At 35.4% G+C, this 23696-nt stretch overlaps 1 protein-coding gene across 2 annotated transcripts in view; it reads right to left on the bottom strand.

Moving 5' to 3' along the window:
• LOC138325050 (uncharacterized) overlaps positions 1–23696 on the bottom strand; it is a 68602-nt gene that overhangs the window by 3731 nt on the left and 41175 nt on the right. For both annotated transcript variants that reach the window (XM_069270413.1, XM_069270420.1), the window contains exons 7-9: positions 20674–20808; positions 19977–20135; positions 1478–1624 (exon numbers count right to left, since the gene is read on the bottom strand). In XM_069270413.1, the coding sequence (XP_069126514.1) occupies positions 1478–1624; positions 19977–20135; positions 20674–20808 (441 nt within the window). The remainder of the gene's footprint in view (positions 1–1477; positions 1625–19976; positions 20136–20673; positions 20809–23696) is intronic.

Raw genomic sequence — 23696 nt, 5'->3', positions numbered from 1 at the left:
CCGAACCCTGTCCCTTGCTCGTAGAGTAATGCTACTTTTGTCTAGAACTGCTCAAATCGCTCTGACAGTAGTGTGTTTACCTTATTAGGTGAATTTTCTTGCCTAAAAATCATTTTATCACCTTCACAGTGGTTATGTAGTTCATTTGTTTAACTTGCGTGACTTTGGCTCGGATATGGGTACAACGTACATATTGTACCTGCTTAATGGTATTGATCAACGATTTGTAATTACAACGGTATCAATTAAAATACTAAACAATGACGTGGAATTTGTCAATATTTTATGTTATATGTTTCATAAGAAATTTAGAACAATACACTTATGCTATATTTTGCTTCTTGGTTATGTAAAAGAATTAGCCTGCGTGAAATGTCCCTTTAATGATACAAAGAAATGTAAAAGATTTGTAAAACTTATTTCAATATTTAAAATTGAATGGTCAAATATAACTGAGAAGATACACAGTACATAGTTTTTACTTTCTTCTGTCAGGAATCAAACATATATACATAGATAGGTACAGGAATTATTTTTACTTTATTCTGTCTATCAAACATATATACATAGATAGGTACAGGAATTATTTTTACTTTATTCTGACATCTATCAAACATATATACATAGATAAGTTACAAATCAGGGCCCATGGCATTGTGTACCAGATACACATCCTCTACAGCCATCCATCATGTAGTAGATAAAATAAAAATGTAAAATGAGCCAAATCAGCAATAGCTAGGAATAATTCAGCCAGAAAATTAGGTTGGCCTTACGAGCTTTATATCCACAGATAGGGAGGTTATGTGGCAGTGACATTTGGTCAGGTCGCTAAAGTTCAGTAAACAATTTTGATTGGTTGTAATGTGACAGTGTGAGAATGCTGCCCTCTGGTGTTGCTACAGTCTAAACTTCCAGTGGGTGCGGGGAGCTCATTTATCATAAATATAATGCATTGTAGTGTCGGGTGGTTTTAGTGGGAAAATGCCACACACACAGTCTGTTTTTTGGAAAACGGTGTCAAAGAAAGATGTCAATCAAGTATTTATCTTCAACAGGAATAAATATTTACTTGAAAATGATAAATTTATTTAAGATATGTGAAAAAGTTAAAATTTTTAAACTTTAAAAAAAAAATGGAAATTATTAAATGTATTATTGCAGCTAAATAGAGCAAGTTTCTGTTCCTAACTTCTATCAGATCTTTTCACTCCTTCCAGATAATGGAATGGTCACACCACACGTTATTCAACTATCTGGGTACCGCAGGTGACTTTGCATTTTGCTTAATATATGCTATGATGTTTGCCTCCCACATTGAATGGAAGCACACACTTCTTCAAACATGAGGCATAACTACATACGAGAAATCGTCAATTTGAAAATACTACCGCACCTGATGACAATTACAATGTAAACCATTCTGTATAGACTCAATCTTTAGGACAGTCTTGTGGTCACTATATGGATAACTTACCTTGACCCTTAGGTCCAGCACATACTCTGGACACTGTTTTCTCTACTCTACACTTCTTGGTGTCACCTGATACCAATGTTTTAGTCTTAGTCCGCTGTCCACTCAACACGTTACAGTCTGACCATGGTCCAGAATCGTACACACACCCTGAAATTATAGACATAAAGAATCCTGATTTCTTGCATTTCTCATTAGTTAATATATGGTCACATGATAGCCGATAATTGAAATATTGACTGTAAAGTTCCTCTTTTTTAGAAATGAAACAATATTACCTAGGTATTAGCTGTGGTGTTATTAGAATGTCCCGACATGGAGTTCCTCAAGGCGATCTCTTTGAACCTTTGATCTTCTTGCAATGTAACATGCATTTAACATCAAATGATGCAACTGACATTCTTAAAAATGGAATTCATATATACATAATATAAAAATAATTGTTTGAGTCTTTGTTTTCATCTTTCAGACTCTATTAACAACCGGTGTCATTTAAGGACATGCCAGGTGCAGTGTTCCTTCTAAAAAAATGGCTGGTTAACCAAAGTTCTATACCTAACAATTGTTGGGGATAGGCTTCAATCTTGCTATCCAGGTGTTTACTGTGATATCTTAATCACTTCGCCACCACGGCCTCCAGTAAATATCATAGGCTTTTGATTCTGTTGCAGTTAATATAGTGTTATACTAACCTGGTAGAATCTAAAATAATGACTTTGGGCACTCAGCCATTATTGATTCTACCAATTATATACCAGCATATACTGTACACCCACATATTTTTGCGGGGATGATATTTTTGCAATTTTGCTGAACATTATTATGATAGCGAAAATTTGACCCGTGAAATAATGAGAAATGGTCTAATGTATCTACCTTCAAAATCCATGTCGCAAAAATTTCAAACTGCAAATATCCATGCTGGGCTCACACTTACTTTCAAGTTTGCTTAGCAAAAGCTGCGAAAGTGATTTTTTTCTCTTTAGCAAATAAGAATTTCATTTAGCAAATTGTGCATTCACAGCATTTCATAATGAAAAACATTTACTTTCTAAGAAGCATCAAATAATGTATTTTATGCATCAATTGAAAAGTACCTGGTACACACATACAAAAGATCCTGATCATTCATTAAACCATACTCCGTCGTGCGTATTGTTACTTTACATCCCTTCAAAATTAAAATATATATGGTACGGTAACTTAATAATTTATCAACTGTTTTAGACTTGCTATGAAACCAATGCGACTAAAAAAACTATGTTTCAAGCTTGTGTCTGTGTGAATGGATATTGGGTGTGTAAAGAAAAACTTTAGCATTTTTTGCGAATTAGGATGAATTTATTTTAGCAAATAGCCAGATCAATTCGTTATGAACGAAAATGCGAATGGGTAGCATGAGCCCAGCCATGGACTCCTAAAACAATTAAAACGTGCCTACAAATATTTACATGTTACGGCAGAAGTGCTCCTTTGTGCTTCTAAGAATGCATCCCCTACAACCATCAGATATAAACAATAATGGTATGCAGGATAAAAATCTGATAGATTGTTTAACTGTCTGACATTACACATATTACAATTCCTTCTGTATTGGTATTAACCACCATTTTACATGACGTCTGTCTCATACTTTGAGTACATAACGGTCTCGATGATCTTACCATCTGTGTGAGCCTATTTCTATCATTGACATATTATCACTAAAAATATTTCTCTATAAGAATGCAGTTTTTTAAGGTTTTATTTTGTTATTGAACATCGTAAGATAAATTGAGAATCTGGGGAAAGTTTATCTGTAAAGCTTTCGCTGACATATGTCAGCTGGCCGTAGATAAGTTTAAGTCAGCAAGAATCATTGGAGGAAACTTAATAGTACTGAACATTCAAATAATCTTATTTTTTTAACAGACAATGAGCAGTTTGGATTAAGATTTCACTGCCAAAGTCTATATCTACAAACTTGATAAGCTTATTGTTGAAAAAAACTATCAATGATAAAGAGAAGTTTCCAAAGACAGGTTTTTTTTGTCGACAAATGGCTTTCGCATACACTTATTACTGATTGAAATTATAAAATATTGCTAGAACATACTATATGCTTAAACATTATTATTGCTGACAGAGACTATCTGAATTCATAAAGCTCATTGCTAAAACAGTCTATCTATAATTATGAAGCTTATTGCCAACAGTATATCTACATTTATAAAGCTCATTGCCAAAAGAGTCTATCTATAATCATGAAGCTTAATTATTGCCAACAGTTACGACTAAGCTTTTTCCATTTCCATTAATTCCCAAGAGAAAATTTAACAGAAATCCCAGTTGGATCCCGCCGGAAAACCAAATCTGGTGGCATTCCTGCGGGATTTTACAATCCAACCGGGATCCTGGTTTAGGAAGCTCAGCATTTTGGGTAAGTTTCATTATGTTACAAAAGTCATTTTTATACGCCTAAAAGAAAAGAAATTCATAGATTGCATTCACAGTAATGTTGTTGTTTTTTAATATAAATGACTATGCAGTAACCTTGAAGCATGATCTTTCTGAGTGATGAAAGTGCAAAGTCATTTATTTAAGGATTAACTGGAATAGATTTTTATGTTAATGAGATATAACACAAAATATGACCGGGATCCCGCCGGGATTCCCATCATATTTTCTCTTGGGTTATCATTCATGGTTTTGTTGCAGCAGTTTTTAGTATCAGCAATATTGAGAAATATTAAGGAGTAATAATCATGTCATTGAGTTTCCATTTTGTCTATGAAATCATTATGCTGTCATCTCAGCCAATCAGAAGCAACGTCACAAACTGCCACACCATTTTTTCCTTTAAGGGCTGATAAAGTAAATTTTTAAGCCAATGAAAATGCTCGGAAAAGCAAAATTGAATTATTGATAAATAAGTTACAATTAGGCCATGGTGACAATTATTAGTATTTAAAAGTTTTAACTGAATTTAAATAATATTTTGTTTGTGTGTAGCATTATAAGTTTACACAATTATGAAAAGAACAAAACTTTAGTGCAATTCAAAATTCAATAACAATGAAGGTCAAAGAATGGCTTGAGTTGAAAAGAATCTTTTTGTTAACTGTCTAGTTGTTGTTACACATCTCAAGTTTTATTTAATGAAAAGTTTTTATTCTTTGTTTGAAATAAAACTGCATACACATATGATGTTTTGTGTTACATCTATATGTAATCCCGCTGGGATTCCCAATCATATTTTCTCTTTGGTTTTCATTCATGGTTTTGTTGCAGCAGTTTTTAGTATCAGCAATATTGAGAAACATAAAGGAGTAATAATAATGTCATTGAGTTTCCATTTTTTGCAATTCATTAAATCTAAAAGGTCAAAGAGACACAATGCATCATTTGGAAAGAAATATCAATATCAAGATTCCAGCAACTCTGAATTCCATTCCTGCAATTACCTGACCATGGATTACAAAAAAGCATAATGTTTAAAGGATCATGAAGGTTATCTCCTATAATGCTGATCGAATTATCATTGCTCTTATTGTCGAATTGAAAAAATTAAAAAGCCAAAGAATTTTTTGCTTTGCTGAACAGTTGGCCCAAATGTCAACAAGAAAAATTGGTTTTAATGCCAAATAAAAAAACCAATTATTGATGCAAATGTCAACAAGTGGTATTGAACCAAGAATTAACCAAATAAAACAAATGTCTCGATGTCTTGGAACTTCCCCAGTATTTCAAAGGTTGAAAATATTTTGTGGTAGAATGTCAGACTTCTTAATCACTTTGCAACCTCTGTCTCTCAACAGAGACAAGTTTAAAATACAGTTAGAATTTCTATATGCTCATGGGTTTAAGCAGAGGGCATTTGTTTTCTTACTGAAATAAAAATTACATGTCCCACAGGACAGACTCGGAATGACCCTCTTGTATATTATTGTATATCAATGTCGTTGTAACATATAGATTACCACAAAACAAGTAATAAACAGCTTAATTATGTACACATCATTAACTTGTAGGCAGACTCACTGTCACCACAATGAATAGCATAATCAATATAATTGTCAATGTATTACTTACAATAATGGGAGAGATATATGAATTTCCATAAAATCAGGGGTTTTAAGCTTGCCCGAACTCAGCAACAATATATGGTCATTCTGAGATCCAGCCAATTTAAAAGCTCAGACATAGATAAGAATCAGATAGATAGATATAGTGCCCAGCTATTACCTCACTACAGTTCAACCCATGTATATATACAATTTAAGATATTTTGTATATATACAATTTAAGATATTTTGTCTCATTACTGTTTAAACCCTCAAAAAGAACACAAAACAATGTGATTCATATGGATTTATACAGAGTTAGACCCTGCTTTGAATGACCATAAAAGACAGACCAAGTTCACTAAAACTCAGAATCTAAATTACTAGCTTACAAAGATAGACCAAGCTCACTCAGACATAGGCTCTAATATTGCTTTAGTTCAGCTCACAAAGATAGACCAGGTTAAAGTGATATCACAAGCCCCTGTGCTACCAATACCAGCAGCTGTCAACAGTGTAATGTACACATCACCGGAAAGGCCAACACAGGGACCTGAAGATGAATGATCAGCCAGATATCACAAGCCCCTGTGCTGCCAGTATCAGCAGCTGTCAACAGTGTAATGTACACATCACCGGAAAGGCCAACACAGGGACCTGAAGATGAATGATCAGCCAGATATCACAAGCCCCTGTGCTGCCAGTATCAGCAGCTGTCAACAGTGTAATGTACACATCACCAGAAAGGCCAACACAGGGACCTGAAGATGACTGATCAGCCAGATATCACAAGCCCCTGTGCTGCCAGTATCAGCAGCTGTCAACAGTGTAATGTACACATCACCGGAAAGGCCAACACAGGGACCTGAAGATGAATGATCAGCCAGATATCACAAGCCCCTGTGCTGCCAGTATCAGCAGCTGTCAACAGTGTAATGTACACATCACCAGAAAGACCAACACGGGGACATGAAGATGACTGATCAGTCAGATATCACAAGCCCCTGTGCTGTCAGTATCAGCAGCTGTCAACAGTGTAATGTACACATCACCAGAAAGACCAACACGGGGACCTGAAGATGACTGATCAGCCAGATATCACAAGCCCCTGTGCTGCCAGTATCAGCAGCTGTCAACAGTGTAATGTACACATCACCGGAAAGGCCAACACACGGGGACCTGGAGTTGAATGATCAGCCAGATATCACAAGCCCCTGTGCTGCCAGTATCAGCAGCTGTCAACAGTGTAATGTACACATCACCAGAAAGGCCAACACAGGGACCTGAAGATGAATGATCAGCCAGATATCACAAGCCCCTGTGCTGCCAGTATCAGCAGCTGTCAACAGTGTAATGTACACATCACCAGAAAGGCCAACACAGGGACCTGAAGATGAATGATCAGCCAGATATCACAAGCCCCTGTGCTGCCAGTATCAGCAGCTGTCAACAGTGTAATGTACACATCACCAGAAAGGCCAACACAGGGACCTGAAGATGAATGATCAGCCAGATATCACAAGCCCCTGTGCTGCCAGTATCAGCAGCTGTCAAAAGTGTAATGTACACATCACCGGAAAGGCCAACACGGGGACCTGAAGATGATTGATCAGTCAGATATCACAAGCCCCTGTGCTGCCAGTATCAGCAGCTGTCAGCAGTGTAATGTACACATCACCAGAAAGGCCAATACAGGGACCTGAAGATGAATGATCAGCTAGATATCACAAGCCCCTGTGCTGCCAGTATCAGCAGCTGTCAACAGTGTAATGTACACATCACCAGAAAGGCCAACACAGGGACCTGAAGATGAATGATCAGCCAGATATCACAAGCCCCTGTGCTGCCAGTATCAGCAGCTGTCAACAGTGTAATGTACACATCATCAGAAAGGCCAACACAGGGATCTGAAGATGGAAGATCAGTGTGATATCACAAGCCCCTGTGCTGCCAGTATCAGCAGCTGTCAACAGTGTAATGTACTCATCACCAGAAAGGCCAACACATTATCCACCATCCCTGATACCATCAGACAATGGCTGGTACCCCTTGAAATTCTGCCCCAGAATGTTATTTCAATAAAGTGGTTCTTCTAGCCTACAGTTGATATCTCCTCTATGATTGATAGAATTGTGGTATTAAAAAGAGCCAGCTATTAGGCGATGGGAACATGATGTGATAACCCGTTCGTATGTTTTTCTTCCATGGAGCAACAAAACATCCATCATGCATAGATAAATCGGGCATTAACCAAATTTTGTTCCTGCTCGATGATGATAAGTCCGCCATTTCTGCCATTTTTCTACATCTCTAAACTCTATGTGTAAATTTGGTAGACATCACTTCACAGAAATAAACAGTATTTATAATACTGATGGCGGACAGATTACGTCTTTTATATTCTCATAAAATTCAATGAGTTAGAGTGCAGATGTGTGTTCACCTGCAATCTGAGAAGAAAAATTTGGATACTTTTACTGATAGCGAATTTAGTAGAAGCAATGTGGTTTCTTTGTTGAAGTTTTTTTCTCATATTTATTGATATGATAACAAAATTGCGAGATTTTCAACAGGTTAACTATGTAAAGAATAGTTTGTGTCTAAATTCACTATGTAAAGAATAGTTTGTGTCTAAATTCCTTCACTTTTTCACCACTACCAATGAAAACTTTTGACCTTTGAATGTAAAAGACCGGTCAATTATAATGGTAATTTAACATGTCATCCTGATGAAAAGTATCAAATGTAGCGCATTCATAATTACTAACATGGAAATAAAACTTCATTTTCCGCAAACTTCATAACTTAGCAACATGAAATGAACATTGAAAATGAACATTGAAAATGAACATAAATTGATGTACAATTTCAAAGTACATGGCTTGTATAATGTTTCTTCAAATTAATGGTAAAAAATATTGATTTCTAAAATTGATAAGTAAAAAGAGTCAACTTCCAATTGTCTTCGACACCTGTGACATTGTATAATGTATCTCAGAATAAATGGCAAAAATTAAGACTTCTAAAAAAACAACATGAAAATCTTTACCACTTGAGTCTAAAATTGTTTGCTATAAAAACATATAATACAGAGTTATCTGTTTACAAAATTATACATGTATATTGTACACTCCAACATTTACAGATCATCATTACAATTCTGTGCCTGGTGCTATAAAGATATTCATGGAAGAAGTTCATATTCGCTTCAGGCGTAAAAATACAGACATATTTTTCTTCAAGAAAAGCTTCTTACTAGACTGTCTGAGGAATTTTCCTCCAAACTTTCAATTGATCTTTGAGGCATTGAGGTGAAATCAGTACAGTGATATATAGCTAAGTGTAAACCATAGCAATTCTAGAGAGCGCCATAAGTTGTTCAACACTTATGTTAAAATGCTTGTATGGAGACACCCCCCCCCCCCCCCCAAACTCTCTCATCCTCCATTCTCTTCTATAAGTATCATCTGAAGTGAAAGCCCAAAGGCTGGAGTGTTGAATTATACCAATAGGTGCACAACCCTGAGGTAAAGGTTAAAAATATCTGCTAAATCACAAGGCCTCCAATTTCATGTTTATCCAAAATATATTTTTGGTTTATGTACAGTAATTAAATCTACACAGTTTTAATATTTTCAGTCTGCATTTACATGTAATTTAATGTAAGTGAAATTGAGGCCTAAAAAGAGGGGGTAGGGATGCTTTTAGGGGTGGGGGCACTTACTGTGTCAAATACGGTGTTCAGTTGCACTTAAACCAGTAAGGGAAATAGGAGATTTTCTTACTCTGGACAGGGATATCCACAATTTTACCGGACAGGGGTATCCGCAATTTTACCGGACAGGGATATATCCACAATTTTAAAGGACAGGGATATCCACAATTTTAAAGGACAGGGATATATCCACAATTTTAAAGGACAGGGATATCCACATTTTTACCGGACAGGGATATATCCACAATTTTAAAGGACAGGGATATCCACAATTTTAAAGGACAGGGATATATCCACAATTTTACCGGACAGGGATATCCACAATTTTACCGGACAGGGATATCCACAATTTTACTTGACAGGGATATCCACAATTTTACAGGACAGGGATATCCACAATTTTACAGGACAGGGATATCCGCAATTTTACCGGACAGGGATATCCACAATTTTACCGGACAAGGATATCCGCAATTTTACCGGACAGGGATATCCGCAATTTTACCGGACAGGGATATCCGCAATTTTACCGGACAGGGATATCCACAATTTTACCGGACAGGGATATCCACAATTTTACCGGACAGGGATATCCGCAATTTTACAGGACAAGGATATCCGCAATTTTACTTGACAGGGATATCCGCAATTTTACTTGACAGGGATATCCGCAATTTTACCGCACAGGGATATATCCACAATTTTACAGGACAGGGATATCCACAATTTTAAAGGACAGGGATATATCCACAATTTTAAAGGACAGGGATATCCACAATTTTACCAGACAGGGATATCCGCAATTTTACCGGACAGGGATATCCGCAATTTTACAGGACAAGGATATCCGCAATTTTACTTGACAGGGATATCCACAATTTTACCGGACAGGGATATCCACAATTTTACCGGACAGGGATATCCACAATTTTACCGGACAGGGATATCCACAATTTTACCGGACAGGGATATATCCACAATTTTAAAGGACAGGGATATCCACAATTTTACCAGACAGGGATATCCGCAATTTTACCGATGTGAGATTATTTTTTTATCTCATCCTAGGGTAAAGACAAGCTTAACAATATCATTGCACATGGTCATATAGGGTAAGAGAAGAAGAATCATTAACCCTCTTTGGAGTGAGGCAGGACATCCTCGTGTTTCACAACTTTAGAATCTTACCCCTCGGGCTGAGATTCTCCTGTCTCTCCACAAAGGAGGTGAAAGATTCTATTAGTCCAACATTGTTTCACAAACTCCCCACCTCTTGGGCCCCACATGTCATTGAATAGTTCACTAGCTTCTGGTCTTAGGTTGATGTGTTTCCTCTGGGTACTCCAGCTCTCTCCCATATCAAACGCAACACAACCAAACACAATATAAAGTGGTAAATCCTGAAGGCTTTGCATATATATGCTTGAATATATAACATTAAGAGATCTCACTTTGAAAATAGAAAATAGAACAAAAACTTGAATTACACAGGGAGTTAAAGTACAACTAAAAACAACATGGTTTTGATGTCAGTTCTGTCAGGAAAACAAGTTGATGTTTAGATACGTACAATATATTTGATGTAGAGTATGGTGAAACATGCTATAGTGTTTTGTCTTTGAATATTGATCTAATTGATTGAACATCACATTGATGTTCCCTGTGTGATGCTATAGTATAGGAGATGAAATGACATTAACTGCTACATGTATGAACAAGGTAAAATAATGGTCTTTATGTAAAGAAACTCATATTTTCAAAAGAAATATATGGTTTAGGTTTATTTTGTCTGTTGACCTTAGGACTCATATTAACAGCCAGTGTAACTTACGGATGAGTCAGATTTTGGTGAATAAACAACCAAAACTTCAGTTAGCTGGCATACTGTCCTATGTTGGTCTAAAACTAATGATCTAGAGGTAGAAGGCTACATGTAGAATGCCAGACATATCACTAATAAGTCACCAAGGCCTAGTGATTGAGGGTTAATAGCAAATGTCAGATATACTAACCAAGAGCAAAGCTAAGCCTAAATGCTAATGATCACTGACCACCACAGCCTATGTCAGAATGTCAGACACTTTAACCACTGTGCCATTACAGCCTAGAGAAGTGCTTATGTCAGAATGTCAGACACTTTAAGCACTGTGCCAGTCTACAGCCTAGAGAAGTGCTTATGTCTGAATGTCAGACACTTTAACCATTGTGCCAGTCTACAGCCTATAGCTAGATATGGAACATTACTGTCAGAATGTCAGACACTTTAACCACTGTGCCAGTCTATAGCCTAGATATGGAACATTACTGTCAGAATGTCAGACAAAGTGTGCCACTACAGCTAGAGATTGAGCATTACTTGTGGAATGTCAGACACCTTAACTACTGCACCACTAAAGATAGAGATGGAGTATTACTGGTAGAATGGCAGACACTTTAACCACTTTGTCATCAAAGACTAGAGATGGATCAGTCTGTGAATGCCAGGCGCCTTACCATTGTACTGCTACATCATAGAAAAGGGCTAATGATAATGCCAGATAGTAAACCATTAAGCTATTACTGAGTTTAGAGATAGGTTCTTATGTAATCAAAGGTCAGCTGAAGGTCAGACACCTTAACCACTGAGCCATTACAACCACCATATCTTAGCTGAGAAAATTAGGATGTAGTCAACTGCACCAATTATTAATGTAACATTATATGTTACACAATCAATTAGCACCATGTGAACCGTTTCAAACATATCATTTATTACATAACTATTAATTGCCTAAGATCGTAAGTTCATTTAGACAAGATAGATGGTTCTGTAACATGGAGAATAAACCAAATTACATAAAGGGTTTGCCACAAGGAGAAGCAATTCCAGCTGCCAAACGTTATAAATTAATAGCATCAGTGCCAGATTTTAGTATGGAGGGGTTAAACAAGTTTGATAACTTCACCCGATGTGGTAGATGTTCAAAATGTATGATAGGCTGTTAATTGTAAAAACAACCCTTCATATTTTTGTTCAAAATTCATAATATTTGGCTTGTTGTTAAGACTTCAGCTTCCACCACAACTTTTTTTTTTGAATTTTTGACTTGAACACTTTCACACACCTCAAATTCATAATGAACTGTTCCAGCATTTGATTTAAAAGAGGTCCAATGTGTACTCAGGGTAGTCTAATATTACCACACATTTTAAACAGATTTACTTCACTTGGTTTTCTTCCAATAAATCTTAAAGAGAAGCTCCTGCGATTTGATTGAGGAGGCTTATTGAATTATTTTACCTCCTTCCAATCAATTTTACGATCATTCTGAATAATATTGTAAATTGCTGTAATCGACTACCTGACGTGCATTATCTGGCTTGCTTTGATAGGAGTCTTCAAGACAAATCTTGATACTGAACCTGGTTCAAGCTTTAGATTGATACAGATGAAGACAAAACACTATGTCCTTGAGTTGACAATGATGAAGATACTATTACCGTAGGTACCTTACACAGTGCTTCACAGCTGATCTAACTGAAGACCCTTTCATCTGTTTATTTAAAGATCCTCCACCGCTGACAATTGGTATTTCTTCACTATCAAAAACAGGAGCAGACAATTTAGTATTTTTCTTCAGTTACAAAAGTTACCTACTTTACATCATTACCACCATTGAAAAGTTTAAGCTTCTAATCTTACTTCAAGTTAAAAATATAAAAAAACAATTAATTGCATCTCGAAAATAATCAGTGGCACTATATCCTATATGGAATGAAGTACTGATTGCACATGCACCAAAGGCAAATGAATTATTTTATATTATTTTTTGTGTTAATTAGACATATATAAATATGATTAAACACCAATTATTGTTCTAATGATGAATGTCATTTATGCTCTGTCGGCTGTGGAGCATCTTTAACAGTTTTGTGTCTGTTACGATGACCTTCAAGATCTTGAGGCCAACAAGAAATAATGAAAAGAAAGGATACATTTGCTACAAAGGATATATATGGGATAGAATGTACTAAAAAGAAGAACTAGTTTGCCCAGAAGAATGAATGGCTTCAGAGTGTTTCAGAATTTTATTCAATATCTGCATAAAAATAAGGACAAAATCAAAGTAGTCTTGATTAATTCACAATGAAAAAAGATGGAATATTTTTCACAAAATGGCAGGTATGGCTACCATAGCAAGAGGTACTGGCTCCATCTATCCCCGAGGACAATTCAGAGAGACAAGGCCTGTACCGAAGTGGGCAGACATAGTACCAATTGCTTACTTCTAAATATGACCGAACAGTCTTTCATTCAGACAATAAAATATAGAGGAAATTAAATGGAAGCCCATGATTGACACTTGTGTATTTTGGGAATACAACTAAGTGAACCCCAAAAATTGTATTCACTTTCATTCAAGCCTACTTATTTAGGCTTGCTGATTTGAATAATGCATCATATTGCCAACATATTATGTATGCAACCCTGACTACCAAAAAATAATATAATTTTATGTTTCTCTTTCATGACAGAAATGGAAAAACATAACTTCAAATAAATTTTGATTCAAAACAATTTAAAATCAAACATCTTTGAATTATGTAACATATGAATTTCTTTTGTTTGAAAATTGAAATGTCAGATTTGAATGAGTTGTATAGAGAAACAGGCTTAAGGATGTACACTTCATGCAGTTTGAATTATGTATAACATCCAATCTTGGCTTCACATAACTCTGCTCTAATAACATTTCAGCTATGAATACTAAAATCAAAGCAGCTCACAATAGTTGTCATAGTTATGTAAATACAGATATGGAAATCTTGTATTTTTCCCTTGAGATGAAAGTTTATTAGCACAAGGCAAAATCTGTTGTTTATGCTGACACAATTTAAAGACGCTAAAGACTTGTAAATTTCTCAACAAAGAAGACCCTGTTATCAGACACAATACAGCCCTGGTTTTGTCTGACATATTGTGTTTACAGTGAACCCTTTACATTCTGTCACAATACAGCCATGATTTACAGTTAACCCTGTCTTATTTGACATAATGTACAGTAGCCATGGTCTACAGTGAAACCTGTCTTATCTGACACAATGTACAGTACCTATGGTTTGGTTTGGTTTGTTTATTTTTACGTCCTATTAACAGCCAGGGTCATGTAAGGTTTGTTGGTGGAGGAAAGCCGGAGTACCCGGAGAAAAACCACTGGCCAACGGTTAGTACCTGGCAACTGCCCCACTTGGGATTCGAACCCGCTTCCCAGAGGTGGAGGGCTTGTGGTAATATGTCGGGACATCTTAACCACTCGGCCACCGCGGCCCCCAAGTACCTATGGTCTACAGTGAACACTGTCTAATCTGACATAATGTACCGAAGCTATGGTCTACAGTGAACACTGTCTTATCTGACATAATGTACCGAAGCTATGGTCTACAGTGAACACTGTCTTATCTGACATAATGTACCGTAGCTATGGTCTACAGTGAACACTGTCTTATCTGACATAATGTTCAGTAGCTATGGTCTACAGTGAACACTGTCTAATCTGACATAATGTACCGAAGCTATGGTCTACAGTGAACACTGTCTTATCTGACATAATGTAGAATAGCTATGTCCTACAGTGAACACTGACTTATCTGACACAATACAATGTAGTTATAATCTACATTAAAACCTGTCTTATCTAACACAATGTACAGTAGCTATTGTCTACAGTGAACAATGTCTTATCTGACATAATATAATGTAGCTATAATCTACATTAAAACCTGTCACATCTGACACAATGTACAGTAGCTATGGTCTACAGTAAACACTGTCTAATCTGACACAATTTACTGTAGCTATAATCTACATTAAAACTTGTCTTATCTGACACAATATAATGTAGCTATAATCTACATTAAAACCTGTCTTATCTGACTCAATGTACAGTAGCTATGGTCTACAGTGAACACTGTCTTATCTTACACAATGTACAGTTGCTATTGCCTACATAAACACTTTCTAATCTGACACAATGTACTGTAGCTATAATCTACATTAAAACTTGTCTTATCTGACACAATACAATGTAGCTATAATCTACATTAAAACCTGTCTTATCTAACTCATTGTACAGTAGCTATGACCTACAGTGGACACTGTCTTGTCTGACACAATGTACAGTAGCTATGGTCTACAGTGGACACTGTCTTGTCTGACACAATGTACTGTAGCTATGGTCTACAATGAACACTGTCTTATCTGACACAGTGTACTGTAGCTATAATCTACATTAAAACCTGTCTTATCTGACACAATGTACAGTAGTTATGGTCTACTGTGAAACCTGTCTTATCTGACATAATGTACCATAGCTATAATCTACAGTGAACACTGGCTTATCCAACATAATGAACAGTAGCTATGGTCTACAGTGAACACTGTCTAATCTGACATAATGTACCATAGCTATGATCTACAGTGAACACTGTCTAATCTGACATAATGTACCGTAGCTATGGTCTACAGTGAACACTGTCTTATCTAACATAATGTAGAGTAGCTATGTCCTACAGTGAACACTGACTTATCTGACACAATACAATGTAGTTATAATCTACATTAAAACTTGTCTTATCTGACACAATACAATGTAGCTATAATCTACATTAAAACCTGTCACATCTGACACAATGTACAGTAGCTATGGTCTACAGTGAACAGTGTCTTATCTGACACAATGTTCAGTAGCTATGGCCTTCAGTAAACACTGTCTAATCTGACACAATTTACTGTAGCTATAATCTACATTAAAAGTTGTCTTATCTGACACAATATAATGTAGTTATAATCTACATTAAAACTTGTCTTACCTGACACAATTTAATGTAGCTATAATCTACATTAAAACCTGTCTTATCTGACTCAATGTACAGTAGCTATGGTCTACAGTGAACACTGTCTTATCTGACACAATGTACAGTAGCATGGCAATGGCCTACAGTGGACACTGTCTTGTCTGACACAATGTACTGTAGCTATATTCTACAGTGAACATTGTCTTATCTGACACAATATAATGCAGCTATAATCTAAATTAAAACCTGCCTTATGTGACATAATGTACCGTAGCTATGGTCTACACAAAACCCTGTCCTTTTTTATCTCCTGCCCTTTATCCTGTCATGATAAGGGTAACAGGTATCCCCTTGGTCTTGCACTTTGGGTTTAAACAGTGATAATGACCACAAAAAAAGGAGCATGAAGGGTAAAGCTTCTCAGACCTCTTAAGTCCACTCTTCAGAAGACTAGAGAGTTGGTGAAGTGCAAGCACAAGCAATTTAAATAAATGCCACTTCCTTAGGTGATAATACCAAAAACCAGCCTGCAATCTTAATTCTCTGTAAAAAATGGTATCCTCTATGTGTATTTCAATACATCCAAACAGTTTATGTCCCTAAGTACCACCTTCAAAATGATTTTCAAACTCTAAACCTTCCAAACAATTCTCTGGCTATTGACTTATATAGATGCACAAGAAAAACAGCTCTCCCCCCATGTCATTAGTTTTATAGAGAGAATCAACACAGACCTTGGAAATATCTATTTCACTAGAGACATATATATTAACACTTTTTTTTATTTTTAATACAAGACTTGAAGCTAAGAACTAGTAAATCAATTGTCTGCTTTGTATTCCAAAGCTGCTTGTTAAGAGCCTTGAGAAAGATTGGTATACGATCACGGAAAGTTTATGTCTATTGCATATTTAGAAATAGATTAGGTTGTTATCCAGATTTATTATTGTTTTATACCTTAATCAGCTGACGAAGGAGAGGTATTTAAGTCTTAACTTAGAAAACAAATCCACTTTTCATACATCAATACCATAGTCCTGAAGCTAAGTTTTTGTTTCTCTAAAATGTTCATAATTGTTCTTAAATGTCCTGCAGCTGAGTTTTTGTTTCTCTAAAATATTTAGAATTCTTTACAAATTGTTTTGCAATGTTAAGAATTCCTCATTGTAATTTGGTTGATTATAGTGCCATTTCATCCTTTTTACAATCAACAATTGTAACAATATAGTCTAAATAAGGTATTTGAAAAGGCAATTACCAAAATATTACTACTTGCCCTTTAACTATGAGTAAACCCATCATTAGGCAGTTGCCAGTGGTTTTTCTCTGAGTACTCTGGCTTCCCTCCATCTTTTTAAGCTGGCATGTTAATGTTAAACAAATTATAACAAAACCTAATCCAAATGTAAATATTCTTCTTTTGTACATTGGACTATCCCTTGTCCAAAGATCCAATGTCACATGGTCAGTAACAAATTAAATAATTAATCATGATCAGTTTTCATCTCCATTTTTTTTGCAGGATGACATCAACAATGACTCTTTTTCTACACAATATTCAAAACTTTTAGTTTGACTTAAGAATAAATTTTCACTGAATTCAGAAAAAAGTCTGTTGCTTGGTGGATAAAGTAAGAGCTTCCTTGTCTAGGTGAAGATGCCCTCTATGTACAAGAGTAAATGACATCAAAATGAGGTCAATATGTTGTACCAATCTCTAGAATCATGGTCATAAAAAGGAGATTGGAGCAGCAATTCACTGTAACCATGGCAACCTACAGGATATTGTATTTTGGCCATTTGGTAAACATGAAGAAATGATGAGGACAATGTCAATACATGTATGTTCTGGGTTATAACAATAGTGTAAAGTCTGTTTACAATTCTATAGGATGTAAACCCAGATTTAATGTTCCAGATAGGGCCTCTACAGTCAAATGTTAGAAAAAAAAATTATTTTGAACCAGAACAGGAACTGAAAACAAATTTCCAGATTCAAAACTACCTAAAATGCTAACATTGAAATAGAAATTCTCAACAATCCATATATGTCTCCATGTTAACTGTAGCTGAAAAAAGTTGGCGCCACATGAGTTGGTATGTTCTGCTTCATTTATGACATTGATTAAAAAAGAATAATTTACTTACACATTAGAATTATATCCATGCCTGATTGGAAGATACCAAAAACAATTTAACGTTTGCAAGTCTAGCTAATGTTCATCAAATGGCAATCCAGTCCAAGCCTCTCACAAGTGAAGCAGCATTTATTAATAGACTCGTCATCAGTCTTTAGATTATCAAAATTATCTTTCAATTTTTGTCATTCTTAAATGACTAGTATCTGTTAATAGCAAGGACATTAAGCTAATAATTTTGGCTTCATAACTATTACCTCTTGGAACTAAGGGGAGATAATCTAATATCATAATTTTACTGAGAAATTCTTATCAAAAACTTAGGGTGGTGGCCAATTTCTACTTTCATTACTAATAGTTAATCCATTTGTAAAATTATATATCTCTGCCAAAACATTTGATTAAGTGTATATGTGATTTTATTTCCATACAAGATGGTAGTAGATAGATTAAATAAGTAATTTAAGTAATAACAAAGTGACACAGCAGCTTGAGAAGTGAGGTAATGGGCATCTACACTAACTGGTTCTAAGGCCATTTTGCTATATAGCTCCATCACGACTTAATGAGCTGGAGAGCTGGAATGTAATGATGCTCTAAGCTAAATGAATGGCTGTGGCGTCTGATATATCCTGACTCCATTAAAACCACAGCTAAGGTGCTAACCAAGTCCATCAAAATGAAGCCAATAACGGGGAGTGATATTTTACACAGACGCATTACCAGAAAAAGTTCAGCATTCATCAGAAACCTGGAATACTAATCTCAGACAAGTCATTAATAACGGTAGAGACGAACCCCTGAAAAACATGGAGGGGATCAAACTGCTGTTTGCTTAAGCCTTCTTAAAGAGACAAACACCCTGAAATAGCTCTTACGTTAGTCCCATCCCTGCTAAGTGCTGTCGTTATATCCACACCATTGATTAGAAGTTATCCCCTAAACACCTATACGCCTATCCTCACTCAATCGCCTCTTTATCCTCTCACTCCATCTCTCTTTCCTAATGAATCCATTTCTCCTTTCCATTCCCCTTAAAACTAAAAGGGCAACCATATTCGTCCTCGAAAAACATTTCTGTATCTATTTCATCTCTAAAAATAATGAGTTGATCCTATTTTACTTCCCTAATTTGAATTTTTTATCCTTCACCTTTTCACTGTTTCAGTAAAAATTAAAGGGATGTTCATATTTTCATTGATCACCTTCTATTTCCTTAATCAAAATAAAATGGTTGACCTTATTAACTCTCGTTTTCATGTCGTCATGCTATAATCACAGAATTAAGATCCTCCATTACTTAAGCATTCCCCTAATCCATCAAGATCAATTGTTTAACCCGTTTTACTTTCATCATCCAATGAAAAAACATTTTAATGACATTGACCCTTCTCCAGACATTGAAATAAATCTAACAAACTTTACTCTTCTACAACCAATGAAATAAATTCTAACAACCTTAACACTTCTTCAACCAATGAAATAAATTCTAACAAACTTTACTCTTCTTCAACCAATGAAATAAATTCTAACAACCTTTACTCTTCTATAACCAATCAAATAAATTATAACAACCTTTACTCTTCTTCAACCAATCAAATAAGTATTAATGAATTTAACCCTCCTCTAACCAATGAGATAGAGTGTTAACGACGTTTACTCTTTTCTAACCAATGAAATAGAGTGTTAACGACATTTGCCCTTCTCTAACCAATGAAATAGAATGTTAATGAACTTTAACCTACTCCAACCAATGAAATAATCCCTCTTACCTCTCTTGCTCTTTTTTGCTTTCTTGCCACATTTCTTGTGCACTTTCCTGGTCGCCTCACAAAAATCTTTGCTGACAGATGTTTTGAGGGTGTCCACTCGTTCTTTAAGTTTTGTTCCAGGGTCACACTCTCCCCATTGTCCACGGTTATATTTACATGCTAGAAGGAAATAAAGTGGTCAGTTTTTTATACAACAGTTGAATTCACACTTGCAAAATTTGGTTGACCATTTTGTCTATTGAAAAGTGTTTAATTTCCCGTTTTGCTTGAGGAAACATTTCATGATGTTATCATTTTCTTGATAAATACATCTGTTAACTTTTTGCAACATGGTTTCATATACACCAAATATATTGTGTGCAGGGGAAATTTAACCGTCCTTCGCATCAATTTCTACTTTTAAACAATTTCATTATCAGAAACCTAGTGTCAGATAAATATTATTTACTGTTACAAATGATAGAAATTATGCCCCTTGATAATTGAGAAATATCTGCATGTAAGGCCTTAAAGTGATGAGTAATCTCCCTTGAATTTGCTTATTTTAAGAAAACAAATAATTCCAAACACTGACACAAATGAAGTGCTGCAGGTACATCAAGCAGATAGGATAAAGAAATTGTTTTGTTTAATGTAAACACTTTCAATACTTCAATTCTATGATAGCTTAAGATATATATCCCATTTTTATACTTACACTTTCGACATTTAGCTCTAACAATGACCGTCTGCTCACATTGCTGGTCGTCCCCGGAGATCAAGGTCATTGTCTTGCTCATCGTGTCACTAGTCATGTCACAGTCTGACCAATCCCCATGGGAGTACTTACATCCTGCAACAAATTGTACAAAACAAATTACCTCCCCTGACAAGCTCACCACTAGGTGTCCCTGTGGGTTTTTAACCAAGATAAATTACTAATACAACAATGTCATTGGGCTGTTGTTTGAAGACGAACATCAGAAATAATCAAGTCACAGTATAAATCAATGGGACAATGGGAGACTCTCTATATGAATAATATCAGGATGAAAAATGAATGTTTACGATTTTCCTGATGATTTCCATAAATTTGGCTATTTAATAAAATGATTGTTTTCCTGGCCAAGATATTTTTTTGCAATTTCCAATCATGCGAATCCAAGATATTTGTACCAGTCATGATTTAGGTAGATAATCAGAAAAGGTAACTAAGAAAATAACACTTATTCTTTAATTCATTCTGAAATTTAAGAAACCTAATGCATGATGCCATAATTCACCAAACCTCGATACAAAAACTGGAATTCATGATTCAGCAGATTGAAACACATGCACAAAAAACAGTATCACAGAAAATTCCACATTCAAATTCCATGCTTTTTTATCCATTCATTTTTAACATCTATCAACAGCTTTGGTTATTTCAGATCAAATGCCAGGTTTTGTTGCTGGAAGCTAAAAAGGGAGTACATGTACATCAACTTTTGGTCTGCACCTTGCAGCTGCCCCATGTGAACCTTTATCACTAGTGATGGAGATAGTGTAAGAATGTTTAAGACACCTTACCCACTGAGCCATCATGGTCCCTTTACAGTCAAACCTGTCTTAGTGACCACCTCTGTATTAAGACCACTTGCTTAATAAGGCCACTTTCTCAGGATCTCAAAAGATAAATTTCAGTACAATTTGACCTGTGTATAAAGACCACTTGGCTATAAACAATATTCTTGGTCCTTTGGGTGGTCTTCATAGACAGGTTTAACTATATTTGTATTGTAACCGCACACATAAACCTTACAATGTTACATTTGCATTGTAAGAAAGTGTATTTAGCCTCCATCTGCATCTTCTTTCTTAATAAGTGGAATTGTTTAACTGTAAAATGATAAGGGTTGGGTTCATCTACGACTTCTACAGACCAATAAATAGATTAAACGTATGTTAACAGGAATTATTCTGATGTCTTGTGGCTAGAGCATCAGAGAGAAGTAATGCACCGTCCTAGTACCTTTTTACCCCCCATTTTGACATCATTGAGAACATATTTCCAAAAAATTAGATCCTGATCTTCCAGAAGTAATTTCTGACATGTCATACAGACTTCTCAATGTCATACCGACTCTCATAAATATATGACGTCACAATCACAGGGAGGTGGTGGAATGAATTGCACTCAACAACATCATTTTACTATCTCTAGAAAGTGTTTATGCTTAATTAAATCAAGTTAATGGTAAAACTGTATTATAAATGCATTAAAAATACATTTGAACTTTAATGAGTGAATTAATTACACCCATTAATATGATTAACAGTAAAATGATAACTTTCTTTAAATATCAAAACCCTTGTTCATACGTCATAAATCAAAACATTCTACAGTACATTTTAGTATTCTAATGAAATATTTTTGCTCATTGACGCTTTTTCACCTAAATTTATTGAAACAAACTATTGATTCATAGTTATTTTTTCAAAATACAGGGCATTCTTTTTTTAGCTTTATGATTCCCAAAGATGGAATTAACTTCTGGAATTGTTTTCCTCAAAAATAATTAAAATGCTAAACTTTGATTAAACTAATCAGAAAAAGTGTGTTTCAATTTGTAAACGAGATCTGTAAATAAATCCAGGGAAAATATAGGATACAGTCGTCTCTGATACCCTCAGAACTAAATGTGGATGTTCCTCCATTAATTTGTATATCCTGCGCGTTTACAGCGACAACGACACAGACAATTTAACATGGATGAGCCCTGTTAGAGTGTTTCACCACACACAGACCACACAGTCTGTATCACTTGTCTCTCCCCCCTTCCCCAGTCCACCAATAGCTCAGATATAAGAAACAAAGAACAAAAAGTATTAAAAATGATAAATGTTCAGTGATTTCTGTACTGTTATCGCTGAAAATCCATTATATGTACAGAAAATGGTTCAGGGACAACCAGCATTGAAGAACGCTTCAAACAACTGAACAATAGATATAGAATAGATTTATACCCAAATAGAAATATTACAGAGAGCACAGAGGCTGCACCTCTTCTAGTGATCAAAATGGAGAGAGAGAGAGATTACAGATGGATTCTGGCGCTCACACTGAACAGTTTTATGCAAGACTGATTTCTCCTCTACATTAGAGACTTAATTATAAGAAGTGGCTTGAAACGAGAGAGTTTTATATAATGTCTTTCTGCAAAATGATCATGATAAGAAGTTTAAAGCCATTTTGTTTTTTGTATATCTGTAAAGACATTATATATTGTTAAATTGGCAACAGAACAAATTTTTACGGAGTAAACTGAAATGTAAGCATGTGTCTTTGAACATATTATCTATGAACCATTTACCAGCATGTTATTCTGTCTTAACAATATTGTGTCAATAAATATGGTAGAGTTATCTGCCCTTTTACAAAAGGTACTATTATATCCCAAAAATTTCAAATGACCTCTTCCAGTCTTGGTTGTAGATGATTCCAAATGTATATTTAGGGGTGAGTAAGTAAAAACCTCATGAGAGTAACTTCACTACTTTATATGAGAAACCAAAGCAAATTTCTCGCTTAAACAGATAAAGTAACAACTAAGCAATGGAGTTTCAAGAGCAATGTGACATACGCTCCTATCTACTACAGTGCTTGTGGGGAAGCTCTGAGAGTAGAATTAACACGGCTCATATTCCCTGAAGTGTTCAGGAGTTGGGGAACTTTACAAGGTTCAAATTTTTATTTTAACT

The sequence above is a fragment of the Argopecten irradians genome, chromosome 1 (assembly GCF_041381155.1).
Source record: "Argopecten irradians isolate NY chromosome 1, Ai_NY, whole genome shotgun sequence".
Taxonomy (NCBI): Eukaryota; Metazoa; Mollusca; class Bivalvia; order Pectinida; family Pectinidae; genus Argopecten; species Argopecten irradians.
Note: the sequence above shows the minus strand (reverse complement) of the source record. Positions and strands in the feature narration are given on the sequence as shown.